The sequence below is a fragment of the Sinocyclocheilus rhinocerous genome, unplaced genomic scaffold (genome assembly GCF_001515625.1).
Source record: "Sinocyclocheilus rhinocerous isolate Xijiao unplaced genomic scaffold, SAMN03320098_v1.1 scaffold2358, whole genome shotgun sequence".
NCBI classification, from domain to species: Eukaryota; Metazoa; Chordata; class Actinopteri; order Cypriniformes; family Cyprinidae; genus Sinocyclocheilus; species Sinocyclocheilus rhinocerous.
In genome coordinates this window covers 197,284-214,254 of record NW_015627543.1, presented here as the reverse complement: position 1 = coordinate 214,254, position 16,971 = coordinate 197,284, and the positions used below count along the sequence as shown (strand labels likewise).

At 36.8% G+C, this 16,971-nt stretch overlaps 1 protein-coding gene across 1 annotated transcript in view; it reads left to right on the top strand.

The window, feature by feature from the left end:
* The window catches only part of LOC107730676 (collagen alpha-1(XXIV) chain), a 119,783-nt gene that overhangs the window by 7,143 nt on the left and 95,669 nt on the right, over positions 1-16,971 (top strand). Inside the window, exons 2-3 of the mRNA XM_016541549.1 lie at positions 2,925-2,995; positions 11,487-12,751. Of these exons, the coding sequence (XP_016397035.1) occupies positions 2,925-2,995; positions 11,487-12,751 (1,336 nt within the window). The remainder of the gene's footprint in view (positions 1-2,924; positions 2,996-11,486; positions 12,752-16,971) is intronic.

Sequence of the window (16,971 nt, the reverse complement as noted above, 5' to 3'; positions counted from 1 at the left end):
CGATATAAATACTGTTCAGTTTCTTGCACAGACCGATCGTATTGTGTCTTTACACATCGATGTATCGTCACGAGCCGCAGGGTTTAATTTGGTATTTTTTGTGTATGTTTTTTTGACTCTCAAAGCCGTGATTCCCATCCACCTCCATTATATGACTGACAGACTGCAACGGTTTGAGTTAAAAATCTCCGTTTGTGTTCTACTGAAGAAACAAAGTCACCTACATCTTGGATGCCCTGGGGGTAAGCAGATAAACATCACATTTTCATTTTTGGGCGAACTATCCCTTTAACCTTTGGTTTCTGTATAGACAGATATGTTTTAGCAAACTGATCTTGCTCTTTAGCGCCACCTAGGGTTGAGCCGTTTTAGCCATACAAATACTGTAAAATCCTTCTCGGGGCAGCAGTTGCTCACACTTTCTGAGGTGAAGGGCCATTTTCCTTTGCTGTGCGTTCAGCTTCTCTCGTCGACAGGATAATTACAGTTTATAACGGCACCAGATGGACCTCCATTAGCCCGCTCCGTCACAGTCATAAAACGCTTTGTTTGGGTTTCATTTCTCATGTGAATTATACTGTCAGGACCCCCCAAAACACACTCGCCCTCCCAAACTGAGCTTTCTCACACACATTCAACAGCTAAAGTACATGAGTTTGACTTTCTCTGTCATAGTGCAATGTTATGTGATGTCTATGGCTGTTTTTTTGCAATACCATAATATATTAATGCAGTTTATGTTTACATATATGTCATACTATGCTGTAAAGAATATTTTAGTATTATGTACTTTTATAGTAAATGTTAATATTTTGACTTCGCTTTTGTTTACAGTTTGCATTTTAATTGAAGTTTTGAAAATTGAGTTTTGTGCTTTGGAATGTTTATTAGTTTTTGTGTTTTTTATTAAATGGTTGTTTAGCTTTAATTTTATTTTATTTCAGTTAGTTGCCAAGGAAACATTGATTTTTTTGTGTTTACAGTTTGTTCATATTTATGCATTATCACTGCAAAAAGTGTTTTCCTCAGTAGAAAAAATAAAATCAATACTGATATCTAAACATTTTTAAATCAATATACAAGATGCAAAAATGACATAAGATAAAATATTCTCGTTTAATGAGAAACTGATCAATTATTTTATGATTAAAACATGAAAATATTTGCCAATGAGATCAGAACATTAAGAATTAATTCAAAGGGTAAACAAGTTTGTTTTTCTGACCCCACTAGCAGATATTTTTAGCCTAGCCTACAAAAATTATGCTTGGAAGATCTGTTTTGCGTAATTGTCATTAATTATTAATGAGTTTTATGTCTTTTAAAATCACTGTTGCACAGGAAGTTCTATGTTAGTCTGAGGTTTCTGGTTTGTAGCCCCGCCCACAGTGGAATCTTATTGGTTCAAATTCTCATGTATTCTGATTGGCATTGATTTCTGTCAGTGTATTTGTTGCTGGAAACGTGTTGCATCGCTCCTGGTTAGGATGAGGTTTTACCATGGTTTTACAGTGATTAAGGGCGTTTTATAGGAACATCTCTTATTGCATGGCCTCGAGTGGTTTACTGTTTGATTCTGTACATCTGAGGAGCACATGCTGGGTTCCTGTAGTGAGTCACTGGAGAACAGGCTTCCAGCAGGAATTCAGGCCTGAGGGATTCACAAACAGCAGGAATGTCTTAAACACGTCTGATGCTTTCCATTCACGCTGGAAAACAATGAAAGCATCATGCATGGCTTTACTGTACATGAGCGCTCACTTTCAGTTCTGTGTGAAGGTCTCCAGTGATGTGGGTCAGATTGAGGAGATTTTAGATTGAAAAGCATGTAAACATCTGACAGCGGTTTGTGTGAAGGCCTTTGTTTTGGCAGGAATTCAGTCAAAACTAGCCTTCAAAAACCAATTAAGCGTTCTATGTGCAAAACGAGCAGTATTGCTGCGAAAAGTGATTTTATAAATCAGCAGTAATATCTAATCCTTGTTAAATCAAGGTACATTTACTAGAGATGTAAAAATGAGAAACTGATCAAAAAGTGATTTTTTGATTAAACCAAGAAAATTCATTCAAAGGGAAACGTTTATTTTTCTGATTCCGGTGGAAAATATTTTTTAAGACATGTTATACCTACAATAGCAAAAATTTAGTTAAATATGCAAAAACGAATTAACCATTCAGTTTGAAATGTTTAATACTGTATGCTGCATATATATTCATATGATTAAGAAACGGCATGTGATTTGCAGTATATACTACACTAAGGCTGCACGATTAATCAAAATAAAAACAAAATCCTGAAATGGAAAAAAAGTTTGAACCCTGCGGTATTCTTTCAAAATAAAAAATAGAAATAAGAAATTAAAAATACCATAAATATTAGTATTGTAATTTTACAGTTGTAATGTAAAATAAATGTATTATTATTATTATTGTGTTATTTTTATGTACTCAATTTTTATCAGCACAATAATGTTTATTTTTAATATTATATTTATATTATATTATTACATATTTGTATTTATATCAATATAAATCATTAAATTTTAATATTTATTATTATTATTATTATTATGGCCATACTGCAAAGTTGGGTTGAAACAACCCAGCATTTTTTAGAGTGTATAATCACTAAGTTTTGGCCAAATTGCAAGCTGCAGCCCTACAAACAAGAAGAGCAAACCAGGAATCTTTTTAAAATCACATTTTAAATTGCAGTCACAGTTTTTATCAGAAGAGTTCAATTCAGTCAGTCATTAATCAATCTGCCACAATCAGACCAGTTCAATTTTTCAAGCTGGTCTGATTCAGTTTTCCACAATTCGATTATTTCCCCCAAATCGTGCAGCCTTACACTACGCAGTATGCAGTATGCAGTATGCTGGTGTTTTATGATTGTTGAAGTGTTTGTTGTTGATTGTCCGCAGGAGATTCCTCGTCCTCCTCCTGTCAACATGTGCGGCGCTGCTGTCAGCAGAAGAGCCATCAGCAGCTCCAGGTACACTCACCTCATCACCTCTGACCTTTGACCACTGAACTTCCGCACGGACTCAAGAGTTCGGCCTTAATCTAGTCATTTGGATGTTAAAATACTTCCTTGTATTCCAGTTTAACACTCAGAGCAAATAGTTTTTTAATATTTAAACCGGAAGGAGTTTCAGTTCTTCAGTTTGACTGCGTTGTATTTGTTTTCCTTCCGATTGTATTTCTGTTTCTACGGAAACACTGATCTGCCAGTGTGCATATTTTACTGTTAATATGAAACTGAGACTGTGTGAAATGTCTATGTAGATTGGATATAAACACACAGAGAAAGAGTTATGGAGCAGTGAGCAATGAGCAAACTCATAAAACATTTTACAGGCACTAAAAGGCCATTTGTGTATAATAATGCTTTTATATGCGCTATAATATATGACCGGCTCTCATATATAATGCATTGCAATCAGTTTGAATTACTGAGCGCTTATAAATAGATTAAACTGTGCATGTTCATATTCTGAACAGAGTTTACATTTATGCATTTACTGTAGCAGATGCTTTAGCCAAAGCAACATACAAGAGAAGAACAAAAGCAAAAGAGATTTGAGTGTGTGTGAGATTTTTACGGAAGCTTGTTTCCACCACAGAGTTTGTGACATTTTTTATCTAACAATTGCGAGATCATATAGTGCAATTGTAAGTTATACTCTTTTTTTTTTCGCTCAAAATTCTACGTTTACATCTTGCAATTCTGACGTTTTTTCATAGTTCTTACTTTTTCATCGTAATTCTGAGTTTAAATCTGGCCATTCTGACTTTTTTTCTCGAATTGCATTTTTTCCTCGAATTGTGACTTTCTCGTAAATTCTAATTTAATAATATCTCGCGATTCTGATTTTTTTTTCTCGTAATTCTGACTTTTTCTCATAATTCTTACTTTTTCATCGTAATTCTGAGTTTATATCTCGCAATTATGACTTTTCGTCGTAATTCTGACATTATATCTTGCAATTCTGACTTTTTCTTGTAATTCTACGTTTAAAGACTCGCAATATGACTTTTATAATAATAATAATAATAATTTTATAATAATAATAAATATCTCGCAATTATGACTTTTCGTCGTAATTCTGACATATCTTGCATATCTTACAAATTCTTCTGTAATTCTACGTTTAAAGACTCGCAATATGACTTTTATAATAATAATAATTTTATAATAATAATAAATATCTCGCAATTCTGACTTTTTCTCATAATTCTACGTTTAAAGACTCGCAATATGACTTTTATAATAATAATAATTTTATAATAATAATAAATATCTCGCAATTCTGACTTTTTCTCATAATTCTACGTTTAAAGACTCGCAATATGACTTTTATAATAATAATGATAATAATTTTATAATAATAAATATCTCGCAATTCTGACTTTTCGTCGTAATTCTGACATTATATCTAGCAATTCTGACCTTTTCTCGTAATTCTGAGTTTAAATCTCGGAATTAAGACTTTTTTCGTAATTGTGACATTATATCTTACAATTCTGACTTTTTCTCATAATTCAGAGTTTACATCTTGCAATTCTGACTTTTTCTCGCAATTCTGAGTTTATATCTTGCCATTTTGATTTTATATCCTATAGTTATGGCTTTTTTCTCTGAATTCTGAATTTACATCACACAATTCTGAGTTTACATCTCGCAATTCTGACATTTTTCTTGGATTTTTCTAGCGGGAAAAAAGTCATAATTCTAAGATATAAACCTAGAATTGCAAGTAAAAAGTCAGAATTGTGAAATAAAAAAATTCTAATTACCTCTTTTTTTGTTTTGTTTTGTTTTATTCCGTGGTAAAAACACGCTTCCATGAATTTACTGTAGAATGAAGGGAGGTTATTCAGAAGGAAACCAAAACGAAAGAAGGACATTCGGAAGCAGGAAAGGAAGTTCAAAAGGAAGGAAATGCAAGGTTAGCCTGCGGTGAGCTGCTTTTCTCCTCAAGGAAACCTGATCTAAGCTGGTGGGAGTATTTTGGCATTTTGCATCTATTTGTGTGAGATGGAGAAGATAAAATAAGATCGCAGGAAGAGAGATTGAGGGGGAAACATAGGCAACAGTGATTCAGACTGATTCAACAAATACAATATATTTAGAATGATTTTGATCTAAATATATACAGTGATTGTGCATTGATTTATTAAACATGCTTTTTTTATTAGGCCGTTAAGTTTCCAAAAGAAGAGCATGCCATTATACTAATTTCACAATCCGTTCTTGTTCAGACAGAGATGTTTTAATAGCATCACTGATTTAAACTTCAGCAAATGTTTTGAGAGGTTGGCAAGTTCATTCATCACTTCAAACGATCTGTTTCAGTGATTAGATTCAAAACTCTGATTCAGCAATTTGTTGCAATTCAAAAGATTCTATATATATAAGGACCAAGGCTGCATTTATTTGATTAAAATTAATATTGTATTACTGTAACAGTAATATTGTGAAATATTTTTAGAATTTAAAATAACTGTTGTCTATTTTTTCTCGTAATTCTACGTTTATATCTTACAATTCAGACTTTTTCGCTTAATTCTGAGTTTAAATCTCGGAATTCTGACTTTTTCTCATAATTCTTACTTTTTCATTGTAATTCTCAGTTTATATCTCGCAATTCAGACTTTTTCTCAAAATTCAGAGTTAAAGACTCATAATTATAAGTTTATATCTTGCAATTATGATTTTTCGTCGTAATTCTGACATTATATCTTGCAATTCAGACCTTTTCTCGTAATTCTGAGTTTAAATGTAGGAATTGTGACTTTTTTCATAATTGTGAGATTACATCTTGCAATTCAGAATTTTTCTCGCAATTCTGAGTTTATATCTTGCAATTTTTATTTTATATCTTATAGTTATGGCTTTTTTCTCTGAATTCTGAATTTACATCTCGCAATTCTGACATTTTTCTTGAATTTTTCTAGGGGGAAAAAAGTCATAATTCTAAGATATAAACCTAGAATTGCAAGGAAAAAGTCAGAATTGTGAAATAAATAAGTTCTAATTACCTCTTTTTTTTTATTATTATTCCGTGGTAAAAACGATAAAATAACTGGTATAAAATAACTGTTGTCTATGTGAATATATGTAAAAATGTCATTTCTGTGATCAAAGCTGTATTTTCAGCATCATTACTCCAGTCTTCAGTGTCACATGATCTTCAGAAATCATTCTAATATGCTGATTTGCTGCTCAAGAAACATTTCTGATTATTATCAATGCTGAAAACAGTTGTGGCGCTTCATATTTTTGTGGAAACTGTGATACATTTTATTTTTCAGGACCCTTTGATGAATAGAAAGTTAAAAAAAAAAAACAGCATTTATTTGAAATAGAAATCTTTTGTAACATTATAAATGCCTTTACTGTCCTTTGTGATCAATTTAATGCATCCTTGATCAATAAAAGCATTGATTTCTTTCAAAAAAAGAAGATTAGACCTCGAGCATTCAGTGCTGCATTAACGACAGCTGGCGCTGGTCTAGATGGAGGAGTGGAGGTTGTGACCCTCGGGGTTGGGAGTGGACGAGGTGACCAGCCCGAACATGGGACGCATGACATAAGGCCACAAAACACTCAGTAAAACTCACGAGTGTTCATATCCTACAGAAATCTGCAGCTCTTTTTCCAGGCACAGACTTCGTGTAGGCTTGCTGATAGCATAGCCTTACAGTTTATACAGCATTTGATCTTTATCTGGAATCATCACTACAGCAAATATGATATAAAGATCAAACGCTCGCTGAGATACAAAACACTGTCTGGCTGCTGTTCAAGCTGCCATTAGTAAGAAAAGACTACACATGCTGCTAAATAACTGAAACACCTTCAAACAATACAGGACAGCCTCCAGTAAAGATGTTACACAAGCACACATGAATTATGATTGCACAAGATCCTGAAGCCTTAAAGTATATCATTAGAAAACTGCTCGACTATCATTACACTGCGTGTTTGCAGCTTACAGAAGATTGTTTACTATCTACTACTGTACATTCCTGTAGTGCAAACAGAAGAGCACAAAGCTAGCATTGTCAAGGTCATGGGTTCGATTCCCAGGGAATGCATGAACTGATCAAATGTAGCGATGCAGAAACCAAAATTAAACTTTGGAAATAATCAGTCAAATGTGTTTAATCAACACTCAAACAAAAACTGATGTGTATAAAAACATGCAAGCAAGACAACTTTTCAATGATAAAATTATGTTCCTGTACCAGTTCGTTTTTGAAATATAAACATTTAAACGGTGGCTGTAACAAGAACTTGCTAACATGCCACGTTAAAGTTCAAAATACTGACAGAATTTGAGAGATGAGACTTTGTTTCATAAAAGTAACAAAGCACTAAGCTTATTGTGATTATTGGATGGCAGTTGTGCTACAAATAATGTTTTTAGTGATGTTTTATTCACAAATCCCGAAGAAGATATTCTGAAGAATGCTGGTAGCCAAGCCGTTGCTGGTATCCATTGACTTCCATAGTATGGGAAAAATACTGTGGAAGTCAATGGCTATACTAGTAACTGTTTGTTTATCAACATTCTGGATTTATCAAAATGCAAAAGTGTTGCTATATTTGTAATTAGCATTGTTATATTGCTAAGTGGGTCGTAGCACATTGCTGTGTGGTTGCTAGGGTGTTCTAGGTGGTTTCTTACTAGTTCAATGCAAAAAAATAAAAATAAAAAATCATCCACCAACTGTCTACTCTGATTACTTGGTCAAATTGGGAGACAGGTTACACACAAGTCTAATCTTAACATAAATTGGGTAACACTTTACTTGAAGGGGTGTGCATAAGACTGACATGACACCTTCATAATCATGACATGACACATGTCATGAATATGAAGGAGGTTTTATGCATGTTTATGACAACTGTCATTAAGTGTCATTCGCTCAGTTATGTCATTTTTAATGCAAATATGACATTATTTGACCTAACCCTACCCCTACCCTTACCCCTAACCATAGCCCATAACAAAGACATCTCAAACAATGTCATCTTTGCATTAAAAATTACATAACTGAGCGAATGACACTTAATGACAGTTGTCATAAACATGCATAAAAAACCTTCATATTCATGACATGTGTCATGTCATGATTATGAAGGTGTCATGTCAGTCTTATGCACACCCCTTCAAGTAAAGTGTAACCAAAAATTGTTTGGTACTCCAGATGGCCAGAGTGCAACCACTTGCCACCAGGCTGGTTTCGCTGTATCTCTTCATGATTGTTCATGATAGCGACGCTCAAAAAATAAGTTATTGGCTGTTCAGTGTTCAATTTGAACTGCCAAAGAGGTATGTGCTACCAGTCAAAAACATGGCTGACTCAGCTTTGAAGTCTAATTCTCTTATTTTTCATGGTTGATTAAGATCATGTCTGTTTTTAAAACCACACTGAATCAAGCAACAAAGAGTTTCGAGGCACAGTAATGGCCTGCACTGAACTTGTAACTCAAAGAACAGAAAGAACGAGAGGGAACAACGGTAACTTTGTGCCTCCACCGTTGTTGCCTTTTGCTTGTCATCTGTTTAAGCGGAGGATGAAGAAATCTGGATTAGTAATGAAAGTGCCGGTTTCCAGCACAGCTCCTCAGAGATCTCTCTATGCACATTCTCAAACCGTGTAAAAGCTTGTCTGTGTTTGCTGACAGGAGGACAAGCTTTCCTGCTCACTTGATCTCAAAAACATACTTGCTGTAGTTCCTTACGGATCTGCTCTGCTGCCCTCAGGCCTGTATAACTTTATGATGTATTTAAAGTTGGAGTGTGTCATTTCCTCAATGTTAAAATGCTTCTATTCTAGCTTAATATACAGAGACAGCAGGTAAACCATTTGCAGGTTAATTCTCCTGAAAAGTATGTCAGTATTGAACAATGTTCAGTTTGCATAAGCATCTCAAACAGCCCAACACAGCAATATGGATGATGATGTGCGTTTGGTGCAGGACTATCTGTTGGGATTGAAAGCATTTGAAGTTGAACATTTGCAATTCTGTTTGGTGACTCTAGTGGTTCAGAAATTGCAAATGTCACTTTTAAATCCGAATCGAGTTTGGACAAGTTGACCTCCACTCAGAACAAGAGCTTACCTTATCAGTTAATGGGTACAAGTGGGAAAGTCTGGGTTAAAAGTAAGCATTTAACTAATGCTACTACTTACCCAGTCATGTGTGCAGTGTATTTAATGAAGTGTGTAATTTCTTCAATGTTAAAATGCTTCTATCCTTCCTTAATATGCAGAAACAGCAAGTAAACCATTTGTAGGTTGATTGCCCTGAAAAATGTAAACTAAAGCCTAAAACTCTGTGGCACTATTAAACATTGTTACGTTTGCATGAGCATCCCAACACAGCAGCATGGACTCATCCAATGCACGGGACTATCTGTTGGTCTTGAAAATGTTTAAGGTTTGCAATACTGTTTGGTGGCTCAAGTGGTGCAGAAATGGCAAACTTCACCTTTAAGTCCAAATTCCAGAAAACCAGAGCCTTATCAGTTGATGGGTGTAAGTGGGTACGTCTGTGTTAGGAGCAAGCAGGTTAGGTAAAGCTTATTTGTCCTAAAAATATCAGTAAGTAATATGCATTCACTGAAGCTCCACTAGAGCCTCCACCTAAATGTTTGTGACATTTGTTGATTATCCAAGTCAAAATATGCAATGAAGTATGAGATAAATTTGATGCTAACAGATAGCTCATATAAGGTGCTAATGGATATTTGCACTATTCAAGAAGTAAACCTAATGACATTGTGTGATATTTTTTTATAAACCAGGACTCTTCAACTCCAGTCCCGGAGGGATGGTGTCCTGCAGACTTCAGATCCAACCTTATCAAACACCCTGTGTTACGTGTTTGATGTTAAGAAGGGATGATACCGTAACATTTAGGTGGGACAGCTGTTACTGGGTGTGGTGCGGATCAAAGACGATACTGAAATGTTCCTCAGTAAGACTTTACTGAGCGTATTGAGAGAAGATACAAGTGGTTTGGTCTAACATAGAGTCTAACCATAGGAAAGAAAAGAAAACCAAAAACAGGCGTGTCACCCAAATTAAAGAAATAAATAAAACAGAACACTCCTTATAAGTTACCTCTAAACTAACTACCAAAATAAAGAAATATGAAAATAAAACCGGAATCTTCAGCATATGCGACGCCCAAACTAAACTCTCATAAACTACAAACAAAAATACAAGGGTGGCATAACACTCACAATCCTAATCTAACAGAATATAAACTAACCTAATAAAAAAAACAAAACAAGCAATATAACAACGACCGACTAAATATTCGAATCATCACAGAAGGGAAAATGTGATGAAGTAACTGGATACCAACATGCATTCTTAACGTTAAACTAGACACGTAATCAGGCTAGAACTCTAGAACCAACATCCGCAATATCTTTTACAAAGAATTCAATACAAGTCAATAGCTAAGAAACAAATCTATAAATAGATCAAAACACACAACAAGATACATGTAGCATCAGGAGACAGCGTTGGAGCACGAGGTACGCTGGCATGGCGCACACCCACACACAATCAGCTCGAGTCCTCAAATACAGCTTGCACGTCACCAGATTGGCAGAACATCATGACGTCGTAATGATGATTGACAGTCACGTCAGCCAGTAAACGCAGACCTAGGAGAGGAGCAACAATAACAAAAGGACAGGAGAGCGGAAAGAAACACAATATACACAGAACACACGTGGAACGTAACACCCTGGAACAAGTCTTTCACGGTGTTCAGAATTACATGCAAATTACATACAGGTGTGTTTAATTTAGGTTGGAACTAAAGTCTGCAGGACACCCCCCCCTCCCCAGGACTGGGATTGAAGAGCCGTGGTCTAAACTATACAGATATGATGAGAAATTAATTCCTCAAAATGTCCTTTCTCGTCTCTCAGATGCACACAGACTAATAACATTTGACAGAAAAAAAGAGAATGATCCACACAGAAAGAGAAAGAGAGAAAAGAGATGTGTGGTTTGAGACCCCTACTTTCTTCTCATTGTCTCTCTTCATCTGGACCACAGATGCTATGCAAGTGCTCATGAGTAATTTTTGTGATGCCATGGATGTCAAAGCACATATTCATACCATTTGTGTGGTTTGTATTATAGAGGCCCTCTAAGTCAGAAATTGTTTTATGGTGACTGTCAGCCAAATTAAATTATTTAACAGATTTAAATTAAAGCCGTGGCCTAGTGCGTGGACTAGTCGCTCATCTCTATTACTCATCCTTTATTTTAGTGGTTTGAACAAACTTGGGACACTCTAGCGTCATGTTAAAAACCCCTTTGAACACACTAGCAGAACCAACCACACAACAAACTAGCATCGAATGTCTTTCTTGTAGTGTTTACCTAGCCAAACCCTGCTTAGCTTCCTTGTTGCTTACAATTGTCTTTTTCTTTCTCTCAAGGTGTAGACCTTATTCATCAGCTGGGCCTTTCCGGTCAAAGAGACATACACTCTTCTGGGACACCTTACCTCACCTCCCTTGCCTCATCTCTGTCCATTCTGCCCCCTGGTGTTGGGGTTATCCTCGGACGGGATGCCCTCATTGAGGCCCCATCAGTGGACCTGCTCCCCGCAGGCGTGGAGGAGGAGTTTTCTATCATAGTGAGTTTAAGCTCCTGGCGAGCGAACAATGCCTTTATTTTTAGTGTGCGTGACGACAGGGACAGACTGCAGTTTGGCTTGCAGCTCCTGCCCGGAAGGGTAGTGGTTTACATAGGCGAGAAAGCGTCGATCTACTTCAAGTACGATGTGCAAGATGGACAGTGGCATTCCTTCTCTGTGGGGGTCCGGCCACGCTCCATATCTTTCCAAGCACGCTGCGGGGCTGTGCAGTATGGCGAGGAAACGCTGACCCATCCACAGACGTTGAGCTCTGAAGGCCGCCTCTCTGTGGGAAGGATGGACTCCAGGGCGGTGCAGTTTGAAGGAGCATTATGCCAGCTGGATATTTACCCCTCTGCCCAAGCTGCGGCGCACTACTGCGACTATGTTAAAAAACAGTGCAGACTGTCCGACACCTTCCGATCTCTGTCAGGGAGCTCAGAATCCCAATTCCCATCGGTTTCACCTTCCCCAAAGTTTCACCGCAGCTCTTCGGAATCACACACATTTACCCCAACTCTTGCGGATCACTCCACCAACACTATTCCCACAGCACTTTTTGACCAGTTTTCAACCGCAAGCTCTCCGATTTTTCGCTCCAGCACACCTAGGTACATGAACCCATCTCCAAGAACCTTCAGCAAGGTGCAATCCCTGGACCTCACTCCAGAGACTTCCACGAGCAACCCCGCAACAGAGAAGACCCTTGACGGTGAAAATGACACTGAGAATCAGCCGCTTCTCAAGAAGCCCAGAGCAACTCGGGCCACCCCGGACTTGAGCACCATCGTCAAGCAGAGCCGTTTGAAAGAGGCCTTGAGGAATGAAGGTAGATCCCACCAATCCAACAAAGAGCTTCTGCAGGCCAATCCTAAAGTGAACAGCACCATCCTGTACCGTGAAGAGAGCAGCTATAACCTGGTGGACCAATCTGAGGATCCGGTCCAGGAGGGGCTCGACGCAGGATACTCTGAGGGTTATGGATACGACTATGGTTTTGAAGAAGACGAATATTTCTTCGACTATGATGGATTTGTTGGTCCTAAAGGAGAACCGGGTCCTCCAGTAAGTACTCTCTGATTATCTTTCTTGTGTTGTTGAATGACCTCCATAATCTTCAGAATCAAGTCGCTGCAAGCCGGAGCAAAGCTCTACTTGAGAATTTATCCAAATTACAATGCATAAGCGTTCAGGCTAATTTATGGCTTTTTCTTGGGCAGAATGAAAAGCTCTTTGAGAGAGAGCGTGCACTTGGCTGTGTTTCTGTGAGTCATATTGATCAGGCATCTACTGGGCAAGAGAAGAAGTAAATAATTTGCTAGTGACAGGTAGTGATTTAGAAGCAAGGTGATAGTTTGTTTTTGTCCTCCCGGACTTACAGGTGGTTATAATAGCATGTTTCAAGTCACCGCCAGTTGCTCGTGCTGTAATCTGACTGATGTGCTAATTTACGCCTCCATTTGTAATGGAGTTTTGCCTCACATAGCAACAAGATAACCAGGTGATGTCAAAACACTCAGTCTAGTCTAATTCTGCTTTCAAAGTCATGTCAGGATAATCATGTTTATGAGATGAGCGCACACGAATGCCACCGCAATGTTGTAATTAGTTGTGGGGAAACTCTGGGGTTTCTTTCCGAGCCGGAGGCATATCATTGCTAGTCATCAAGATAAGCTGTAATGGTGAATGTTGGTACAGTTTAGTTTATCTGTTGATGAACAGTGCTAGAAAATGCTACCTATTTAGCCCATTTATAAGATGCCAGGCCTATTTGGTGAACCCTATATTTCCTGTCATTCTCTACATAGATTAACTTATATTCAATTGTAGTACATAGATTCAATTGTGCATCTTAGATTTTCATTACTGTATTTTTCACAACACATCAAAGACATGAGGCTATTTTGGCCTTAGCATATATATTCCTGTGTTGGGTAGTGAAAAATAGAGAAGAAGTAAGATATTTCCCAGAGTGTCCATTTTTATTCTGACCAAAATCATTTCCCAAGGGGACTATGGGTTAAAAATAATTAGCACTAGCTTAGACCTCAGTTTACGCTTATGGTATTCCAGTACAAAATGATCCGATTTGGTGTTCAAATAAAGTTTGATGTATATATTTTATAATTTGTGTGCTGCCACAGGGAATGATGGTAAATAGGCCTGTCATGAATTAGCACTGGCTTGGCTCTCGGTTATGACTCTGCTATGTTAGTACAGCATGACTTCTTTCTCCTTGCTTTTTTCACTGTTATAGCATGGGGAATATGGCTTGATTTACTCAGAGCAAATGCTAAATATAGCAACGTACATGAAATAAACTCTCAACAGCAGAACTGCAGGGTGGAGCGCAGTTGTATATTAAGTGTAGGTCAGTAGGCCATTGTGAACCTCAGTTCCAGAATCCCAGAATATATTCAATCATGCCAACAAACGAATGCCAGACGATCTTTTTGGAAAAGATTACGATGACGCCCCAAAGCTCCTCTAAAGTAATGTTTTACTCATGTTTAAACAGTTGCCTGCACGTTTATGTGTGGAACACTAAGGTGTTTGCATAAGTGGTTCGTGTGAGGATATGTGGATATGAGACATGACTTTGTGGATATTTTTGTTGGACGTCACCCTAAGTGCTCTCACTTGGCCGAGGGATATGGTGCATTCCTGTCTTGGAAGAACTGGGGGAGGTAAATTCACCAGCTGGGTCTATCCAAAGTCAGCGTTTCATTGCGCTTTCCTATCCTGTTGTAACTGTAATTATGCCTTGAAGGTACAAATCAGTGAATGAGATGGATAGCTTTATGATTTTTGTTTCCAGAGACCAGAAATCAGTTTCTTAAAATATCTAATGACATTTTAATAATTCATTCTGTCATTTATCCAGAGCACTCTTGCTGTTCATCTTAAACCAGTTTAGGGAGTTTACCTGGTCTGTCTTGATGGTTTTAGAGTTGTAACTGTTTGTGAGAGCAAATGGTAGACCAGTGCATCTCTTTCAACAGGGGTTTGATTACTGAACATGTAGATTCACCTGCGGTGTTCAGGCGGTTTGCTGTCTCAGAGTTTCCACAGATCTCTGTCGGCCCTGAGCGCAGCTGCATGGGCCCGAAACATTTCGCCTTCTCTGATAGGCTGAGCACGACTAACCTCCATTCCAGATGTTCCTACACACTTCTGTCAATAAGCAGCCAAAACATAAGAGACACATTAGGAGGAAGACTAGTGCTTTCAAAACCTGTGAGGCTTTGTTTATGTGGGTCTTGAATAATGGTTGTCATAACACAGAGCCATGTCTGGGAATTTTCTTTGCTGCCACTCTCATCTTACACAATACACAAGTCTAGTGTGGCTTTATATATGTATATGTATATGTATATGTGTATATATATATATATATAATTAGAGAAAAACATTTACGTCATAATGATATTTCCCCCCATTTTAAATTCTTATTCTCCAATGAAAGGTTAGATTTATGTGAATTTTTTAAATAAAAGTTAAAAATGATTAACAATGCAGATTTATTTTCACAGCCTTCTTTGATCATATTTACATACTTATTTATTTATTTCCTGCGACTAAGCGACTAATAAAATTTTGGTCGACCAAGCCTCTTCTGTATTATTTAGTGAACAACAGTGTGGGAAACATGTCTTAATCATATTTAACTGTTTAAACCGTTATTTTAGTCAAAGAGATTAACTTTTTTGTTCCAAAGATTGATTGATTGATTGATTGATTTGATTTATTCATTGGTTTATGAATTTATTTGTTTATGCATTTGTTTATTTACATATTTATGAATTTATGCATTTATTTATGCATGCATTTTATTTATTTATGCATTGATGCATACGTTTATGCATATATTTCTGCAATTCATTTTTTATTCATGCATAATAATTATAATATGCTTTCATTTAATATTAACGTTGAAAAATATTAAAATAAAAAAATTATTAATATACATTTATTGTTAATTATTTACTCTTATTTACCATGCATTTATTTAATTGTTTTAAGCTATATTGCCCAACTCTACTAAGGCACTATTTTCTGTTAAGCAGGTTTAAAGTAATACATAAAATGTAAAAAAATGTGAAAAGCACTTGTGCACCCTTGTAGTAGGAGTGCACAATATAAGTAAATGTATATCAGTATTTAAAAAATGTTGGTCTTTTACAATAAATCGTTGCTGGTCGACACTCATTGTACTGCATGTTTGTAGCAGCTGTCACACTTAACCATCTCCTTACCTTGGCTACAAATCAATCACTGGCCATCTTGGCAAAAGAGCTGATCTGGTCTAGATAATTGTCAGCCGTATGTTGTTGCAAGCACTAAACTTTAAACTTTTATCGTCTCCAAGTGTTGTCAAACATCAAACACGCGATTGTAGCGGTTCCACCTGTGGACACACAGAGCGAATAAACTGTTTTGTTGCTTTCATCTGGAAAAAACAGGTGTTAGTTGAGATTGAACATAGACTCATTTGTTCCATCAGAAGGCGATTAAACTGCCCTGTGAATTGACATGTTTGCTCATGCTGTTTAGTGATGGTTTGCTTGCTAGTGAACCAGTGAAACCATGTTCTTATGAAGCTGTTTGACAAGGTTTAAGCTTCACCAACATCCAGCTCAAATGATTCACTGGTGATGAATAAAGAACAGCAGGTCAGTGTGAGTTTTTAATGTCCTTTTATGAGGCTTTTAAAACGCGTGTTATAAATGAATCAGGGTTGTTTAGTTAGCGATGCTTCAGCTGTGTGTCATTCCTCAAGGGCTAATGAGCATCAGCACAGGTTAATGGAAGCTTTTAATGCAGGGTTTTTATAGATGTGCGATTGCTCCTAAATAGTTGCCTTTACAAGAGCCACATTTGGAAGGATGTTTTCATTCTGTTAGCGTTGTCTGACAGGCCATTTGCTCAGTCTCTGTTTCTATTTCATGCCGGGTAGCACATTGATCCAAAATACTGCTGCACATAGAGGTTTATTAAACATCAAATATTTTCTAACTGCCTGCGTTTATGTCAGATATTTTAGACTCACTTAAGACAAGTCTTTGCTAATGTTTAGTGTTTATTTATTTGCTAAATAATTTTATTTCTTATAGACACAGACAGACAGACAGACAGATAGACAGACAGATAGATAGATAGATAGATAGATAGACGGCTAGACGGACAGACGGACAGACAGATAGATAGATAAATAGATAGATAGATAGACGGCTAGACGGACAGACGGACAGACAGATAGATAGATAAATAGATAGATAGATAGA